Consider the following 7,730-nt stretch of genomic DNA (forward strand, 5'->3'; position numbering starts at 1 on the left):
TAATCAATATTTTATCAGTAAAGTCAATAGAAACAGTATATCTTAAAATTTTCACAGTTATTTTGTGCAATGATTTCAATAATTATTGCAAATTCGCGAATTTTCAGATACTTTCGCCATCGACTCACAGATGGGGTTAATGCAAAATTCTGATCCTGTAACTTGTGTATTTCGATTTGTTTATATATTCAGGAACAAGATGTGTGTAGTGTGAGGTACAAAAGCCGTAACGTAATATTTCAGTAATTACGTGATAATACAACTACTACACATAGTTTATCAACAAAGACTTTTATAATCTAATAATCTAATTATCACTTCAAATTATCATTTATTTTGTGAACGTTTATTTGGTTACTCGTATCAAGTTTATCCTATTTCTAGATGATTCTCTTCAGTGACCGTATATGTTTGCAAATAGAATATCGAGCAACTTTTCATGACATTATTGATTTTACAACAAATAGGAATTTATTTAAATTCCGATATGACAACATCAACTGTGATTAAATGACTATTATCGAGGTGAGCTTAGTCATCTTTATATTTAAACAAAAAACCCCTAACTCTATCATTATTACATAAACTTTAATAACGAATTATATCAATTAAGTGTATAATTGAATTTTTTTCTAGAACATTCTACTGTTTTTATTTATCTATTTTATTTTTAATACAATAATGGAGGATAGTGAGACGTGGTAATCTGCCCGGGTTACTTTTTTTTTTATTTCATGGAGAAAGAGACAGTGGATCGATATATAATCCAGCTATGCTGAGTTTATTTGTGTCTGTATTGGTACTGCAAACCGGCCCTCACTCACGTGCGTTTGCTAGTTTTTAATTATTATGTAGATTTAACCCTAATTTTCTACAGTATTTACAACAATTATGTCATGAAAATTATTAAAATTCTAATTCTAATCAGTGACGTTTGAATTAGACCTTTTGTTCTTTTTTTTTATGAAAAATTAATTCATTTTCAAATGCGCATCAGTATTAATTACGTCTTGTTTTAAATCCAATAAAAAACGTTTCCGTAGCAAGAAAATTGTACTTGAACTGTCTCAAGTACTAAATTTATACAAAGTAAATTTACTTTATAATCACCGTCTTGATATAATTACATATTATTAAACTTACATGTAATTTAACATGTCAATATTATGACACTATGACTTTTATCTGCCATCTTCCGATACATATCTTTATTTCACCTTAGTCAGCGGTTTTAATTTCAGTTGACTGACAGTGTGCATGAAGTCAAGACGTATTGTGACAGTGGCTAAATAGTTTTAATTATTTTGCATAAAGTATTAAAATTAGAAAATAATTTTTATACTAAACTAAATTATTTTATTAGAAATAATAAGTTTTTATAAACTAAGGTAATTGTTATTTGATAGCTATTTTATTTTTTAATGAAATTAGTTCAAATCTATTTCATAAATTTTAATTTAGTTCATTAGGGTAATGAATTACTTAAAATTTGATATTCTCACTCTCGAAAGATGATCATATAGAATTGTAATTATTTACATCATATAAGCTATTGTGAATATTTATAAATAGCTTAATTATTATACATAAGTTTATAAATAAATTTCACGCGTTTATAAATGTGATATCCATTGACACTGATTAAATAGTAACAGATATAAATATAATTCATGCAGATATCTGGTGTCATCAATGATGTAGAATAGTATGTAATTAAATCATATTGCGTCATAGATATGAGCTACAAACTTATTTCATGTGCTGTTTATGCTATAGTGTACATATAATCAATGAGTTATAGTATGTGAACAAGGTCAAATCAACATAGTATCGTTTGTGAAAGGCCGATTGTTAAGAAATTGAATAAATTAATGGAATATCTATTTGATTCTTTAATGAACTTAGTCACTCGATCATCGGTTTTTCAAAAAAAAAACAAAATCCACTTGTTTTCCTATTTGAATTCAAGTGTCATTGATGGTAGCTTTTAGTCATACTTCCTATCAATTCTTATCAGTTGCGGTTTTTAAAGAAAAAATGGTAATGAGATAATTACATACATTGTCAGAATAGGATAAATCATTACTACAAGTCATGCTCAATCATTACTTCATTGATTATCTCATTTATAATTTTTTTTCCAGTCAATGGCAGAAACGTTGTTATTCAAACAAATGCAACAATTATCGAAAATTGAAGAGGAAGAAGCAGTTTTATATAAAGATGTAGTGGTAGTAGGTAAGAGAATAAATTTATGTATTCTATTTTTACTTTAAGTTTCAAGAAAATTTTATTTTGCTTCATTGAAATATATGTATATATATATATCATTAAACTTACTAATTATTCCAAGAAGTAGCAAATCAAAGAATTTTCCTAATAATTATTTTTATTATCATTTCTGATAATTTTCCCTTCACGTATGATCATAACTAATAATAGTATAATTGTTCAATTGGCTTCTAGGAAATGGACCTGGCGGAATATTTCTTTCCTATATGCTCAATGGTAACTGGCCTTACTATACTGGTGATCCGCATCCAGGAGATGAAATGCTTACTGCAAGATTACACTTTATACTTAATGATCCAGAAAATGAAAGAGAAAAAAATCGTAAAGAATTGGAGCACCGAAGTACAAACAGATATACAGACGACGACAAAAAGCCTATTAAATCAGACTGCAAGATACAGACTGAAATAGAGAAGACTAAAAGAAAAAATTCGTTTATTAATAGTAATTTTGCAAAAAAGACTTTACTTAAATGCTCAAAAGATCAATTAAAAATTCTTGCAACTGGTATAGAAGGTCGAGGAACATCTAAACCTCTGGCTCTTCTGCTAGATGCGCTTCAACATCCTTGTGTTGATGCAGGATTAAATTTACCAGGTCTTTTGACATGGAAATCAGCCGAACACAATCCTGATCATCGAATAATTGACCATGTAGTGCTTGGAAAAGGTCCACCTGGTGGTGCTTGGCAATATATGGATCCTAATGTGTTGACGATTAGTCTCAGTCGTTGGATGTCTTTGCCAGAAATGGATTTGCAAAAGTGGAAAAGGCTGGTTGAAGCGGAACAATTTTCTCAGACGTCTATTTTATTACAAGATCTACATCTTTCATCGTCTGGGCCAAATCATAACACGCTTGATGCCATGGGACGAATTCCAGTCGGCATCGTTGCAGCTTACTATAGTGATTACGTTAATAAACAAGGCTTAGCAAAATATTTCAAAAGGTAGAATATAAACATCCAAGTTGAATTTATAAATAAATTTCAACTACCAAACATTAGTTAAAATACCGAAACATTTTTATCAACTTTAAATGAATTTTCGACTGTTGGTCATAACAAATTTTTCTAAGTATTATATTTTTAGCATAACATATTTCGTCTATTTAACAAAAGTATTTATTTTTCTAGTGGACGAACTGTGACATCAGTACGACCTATATTAGATTCAAAAGACTCAGAAGATCCCTACAACTGGATTGTAAAAGGTTATGAAAATTTGAGTGGAAGAAGGTTTCGATATAAATGTAAAAAAGTTGTAATTGCTACTGGAACAACAAATACCTCTAATCATCTGGGACTTCAAGGTGAAACCCAATCTAGTTGGGTAACTCATGATCTTAATGACCTTGAATCAAGACTCGATCGTTTGGTTTGCAAGTGTGGTGAGTAAAATATAAAAACTTCCATAGAAGTTCATTCACAAAAATATCATAATAAATAATCTTTTAATCGTTTAATTATAATTATTAAAATGACAGAAAAATCTATGGCTCAGCGAGAAAGTCAAGCATTAAGCAAAGTAGACCCGGTTCTTGTAGTTGGCGCTGGCTTGAGTGCTGCTGATGCGATAATAGCAGCTCGGTGCCGGGGCATACCAGTAATTCATGCATTCCGTGGATCAACACATGCAAATGATATGAAATTAAATGCTAACGTTTACGAGAGGCTACAATCTCTTCCTGTATCTATGTATCCCGAATATCATAAAGTTTATGAGATGATGGCCGATGGTAGATATCATCGGTTGTACAAAGCTCTCCCAGGCTACAGACTCACTGACCTTGGTGTTAAATCAAATGACTCAAATAAAACTAAAGAAAGAAGAGTAACTCTTCAATCGCCTAGTGGACAATTTATTACATTCCGTGTTTCTACTGTAGCTATTCTTATCGGTAAGTGCTGAGTCATTATTAATTCACAAGCTTATTTCTTATTATGTATTATGTATATAAAAATAATATCATTATTATAAAAAAGATACTTTATGCGTATTTAAAAAAAAAAAAAAAAGTAAATGTTCAATAAGTAGAAACAAAGAAAATTTTTTAGCAATTATTAGAGTAGAATAATTCAGTTTAATCTTATTTTATTCAGGTTCTCAACCAGACTTATCCTATCTTGGAAGTTACGCCAACAAGTTAGGGAAAATAGATGATAGTCCAATTAATAGTCGGTCTAATCCCATTGAAATAGATGACTTTACTTATGAAGTACTAAAATCACCAAGAAGAGGATTGTATGCAATAGGTCCTTTAGTAGGCGATAGTTTTGTGCGATTTATACTTGGCGGAGCTTTTGGTATTACAGCTCATATACTTCGAACCCTTGACACGAGTGATTATTGAATATTCTAAGAATCAATTTTCTTTTTTTTTTTCTTCGATCAGCGTTAAAACGTTTATCGGTGCTACATGCAGTGTCAAGATTATTCTCGTGCCTCCTTAATCATTTTTATTTACTTTTATAATGTATTTTTATATAATTTTTAGAGAAATATTTTTTTTAAGAAAAAGAAATTTTTAAATTTTATATTGTAATATTCTTTAATTAGTTTTGTTTGTTTTTATAATGATATAGTTATAATTATGATTATTAATGGCATAATTTTATGAAATAATTTTGTCTAGGAAGTTCGTTAAAAATATGAACCTCTTAAATAGTGATAATACGGTACTTTTAAAAAAAAATTAATAATCATTTTTAAAGGTCTATTTTTTGGTTAGTTGAATGTCAATTCATTTATTTAATGAAAAACCTGTTGAAGGTGCCTTTATATAAATGCAGGAAATTTTTTATCCTTATAAAACATTGAAAAGTCCATATAAAAATTCAAATCATCAATCAATTGATGATTATTTATTTTAAAAATTTATTCATGTTTACCGAAGCTTTATATTTTAACAATTTAATGTGATTAAAAATAATTTTTACATGGACATTCATAAATAAAATTCTACTTATAGCAAGTTTTATAATGATAAAAATAAGGTACAAATTCAATTGTACATAATGTATGAACTATAAATCATGTGTATATCACACATTTATTATTTAGTGGTATCCACTTTGAAAATATTCTCAGATCCTATAAAGAACATGTTAAATAATTTAATTACGTGACCTGTCTTTAAAACCATAGATAAAAATAATAACTTAAATTTTCAAATACTATCAATTATTAAATAGCCTGTGATATTGACATTGTTAATATTTTGAAATAAACTTATTCGCAATTTATTAATGTGACTATTTTATTAATTAATTGAATATCTAAAAACCAAATAATAACAGTTACTTTTATTTTACTGTATCGTATAATTTACAATATTCCACATTTAACACTTTTAATATATAAATAACAATACACTAGTTTCACTCTCTGAAGCATATATGAACAATTAATATATACATATACGTATATTAATTGATACATTCATGTAATACAATAAAAAGTTTCAGTCTTATGCTACGGTCCAGACCGTTTCGATCATCACAATAAAATAAAAATTAATTTATGGCCCAACAAATTTTTCTAAACAAATTAATGACCGGAAAGTTTATTTCTTTATAAATAAACAACTTTTTTATAAATAAATTAAAATAAATGATGGGATAAGATAAATTTAGATACCCGTTGTTTTAATTGCTCATCATGAGAGATCATGTTTCTAGTAATCGCAATATTTGACTAATTTAAGTAAAATTATTCAATAATAACTTACTAAATAATCATTTATAAATTTTAAGTTATATCGTAATTGATAATCGAATGGAAATATACTGAGTAGGAATAGTACGTAATACCCAAAAAAAAAAAAAATGCATTCAGGTTTTGAATAAAATAAAAAGAAAGCTAAGAAGTATGATAGCTGCAGCAAGAATAAATATACAATACAACTTTCGATTAGCTCTCTGATAAGAATCAGCTTTCTTCAGTTGTTGATAACCTTCATGAACTTGACCCTGAGTTTGTTCAATATTGTAATCAATACGATCGAGAATACTCCCTTGGTCGTGAACCATTGTAGCAAGGTCCTGATGGGTTAATAAAACTCAGCTTATCACCTTACAGTCCTTACATAACACATGCATAATAAATAATAAAAAATTTCTTTTTTTATTCGACTTACCTTAAAGATATGATTGAGATCGGCGATACTTTGAACTATATGACTAACTTCTTGCTCTCTTTCTTCTGCGTTTTTTATCGACTGTTCCATATCTTCTAATTGTACTAAAACAGTCTCTTGTCTTTGTTGTTGTAGCTGCCAAAACTGATCATTTTCAGTTAATGAAGATTCTGCTGGCCAAGAATCCATGGAGACATCAGGTATTAACATTTGGTCCTCTTCAAAAAATGGTCTATTTCTTTCCTCTCTTGAATTTATTTCTAAATAAATTTAAAAATTGATAAATATGTATGATTATTATTCAAACTATTTTAAAACATCAAATATTTTCTTACGTTGTAAATAATTATTTTGTGCAGTCCTATATCTTATTCCTAATTCCTGTAAGGCAGAAGACAGTGCAAGGACAGCACTCATAGCTAATTGCCTTTCTGCACGGCGTGTTTCATGCTTAGCTGCTGATTTGACAATTTGAACTTGCCGATGGGCGTAAGAAAATGCTCTTCCAATCTCTCGAGTAAGTTTCTCCATTTGTCTTTCTTCCTACAAGTTTAAATACATGTGGTTGTATGAAACATTCTTGAAATTAAGAATTTATTTCAAAAGGTAGAAATGTATCAATAAATAAATTACTTGTGAGGTATCATCGAGTGTAGGCCGAGCTATATGTTTAGCATGTAACTCTGTTAAATTTTCTATTATAATTCTTAATCGACTTAAAATATATTGAGTTTCCTCTAAAGCATCAGCCCAAGCTGGAGGTAATGCATCATTGCTGCTTATTCCATTAAGTTCGACAATGTCAGATGATCTATTTTCTGAATTTACCAATGCCATTCGATCAGTCATGTTCTATAAAATTAAACAATTATTATAAAAATAATCTCTTCTGATTATGGAACAAATATGACTTTTAAATCATTTTTAATTGAAAATGATCGTTAAATATCAATATATTTTGTTTATAATAGATTGATAGTAACATTTTTCTTTAAATAAACTAATAATTTATTATAAATTGTCAAAGATGTAAATGATTTGTAAATTAACCTAAAATGTACCTGTTCGGCATAAATATGTTTGCTTTGAAGAGCATTATTTCTCATGAGCACAAATGGCTCTGTTAAATTTCTAGTAGCCATAATTGTTGATATTTTCAATATTTTGGATACTAATTAAACAATAAAAATACTTCTGTCATAAAGAACAACACACAGATGTCCTGAACAGCTGATTGGAACATGGCTAACAGACATGGCTGCCATTATGACGTCATACAATATGGCTGCTGTTTTCTAAAA

The 7,730-nt window shown here is 28.6% G+C and overlaps 2 protein-coding genes across 5 annotated transcripts; one reads left to right on the plus strand and one right to left on the minus strand.

The window, feature by feature from the left end:
* Positions 1–195: 195 nt before the first annotated feature.
* Positions 196–5,166, plus strand: LOC118065045 (oxidative stress-induced growth inhibitor 1-like). Of its 3 annotated transcripts, XM_035080077.1 has the most exons (7): positions 196–525; positions 637–824; positions 2,145–2,238; positions 2,467–3,241; positions 3,428–3,681; positions 3,778–4,191; positions 4,394–5,166. In XM_035080077.1, the coding sequence occupies exons 3-7, from the start codon at positions 2,148–2,150 to the stop codon at positions 4,642–4,644; spliced, it is 1,785 nt and encodes a 594-aa protein (XP_034935968.1). In that variant the 5' UTR covers positions 196–525; positions 637–824; positions 2,145–2,147; the 3' UTR covers positions 4,645–5,166. The 3 variants fall into 3 exon arrangements, with proteins under 3 accessions (XP_034935968.1, XP_034935966.1, XP_034935967.1); XM_035080075.1 differs by lacking the exon at positions 637–824; XM_035080076.1 differs by lacking the exons at positions 196–525; positions 637–824 and adding an exon at positions 1,255–1,388.
* A 451-nt stretch (positions 5,167–5,617) lies between these two features.
* Positions 5,618–7,665, minus strand: Syx16 (syntaxin 16). Of its 2 annotated transcripts, none has more exons than XM_035080043.1 (5): positions 7,491–7,665; positions 7,063–7,281; positions 6,765–6,972; positions 6,430–6,689; positions 5,618–6,334 (listed from the first exon to the last, which is right to left on the minus strand). In XM_035080043.1, the coding sequence occupies exons 1-5, from the start codon at positions 7,569–7,571 to the stop codon at positions 6,125–6,127; spliced, it is 978 nt and encodes a 325-aa protein (XP_034935934.1). In that variant the 5' UTR covers positions 7,572–7,665; the 3' UTR covers positions 5,618–6,124. The 2 variants fall into 2 exon arrangements, with proteins under 2 accessions (XP_034935934.1, XP_034935935.1); XM_035080044.1 differs by having other exon boundaries at positions 6,247–6,373.
* Positions 7,666–7,730: the final 65 nt, after the last annotated feature.

This window comes from Chelonus insularis, unplaced genomic scaffold, assembly GCF_013357705.1.
Source record: "Chelonus insularis isolate UGA/USDA-ARS -01 unplaced genomic scaffold, ASM1335770v1 contig_264_pilon, whole genome shotgun sequence".
Lineage (NCBI taxonomy): Eukaryota > Metazoa > Arthropoda > Insecta > Hymenoptera > Braconidae > Chelonus > Chelonus insularis.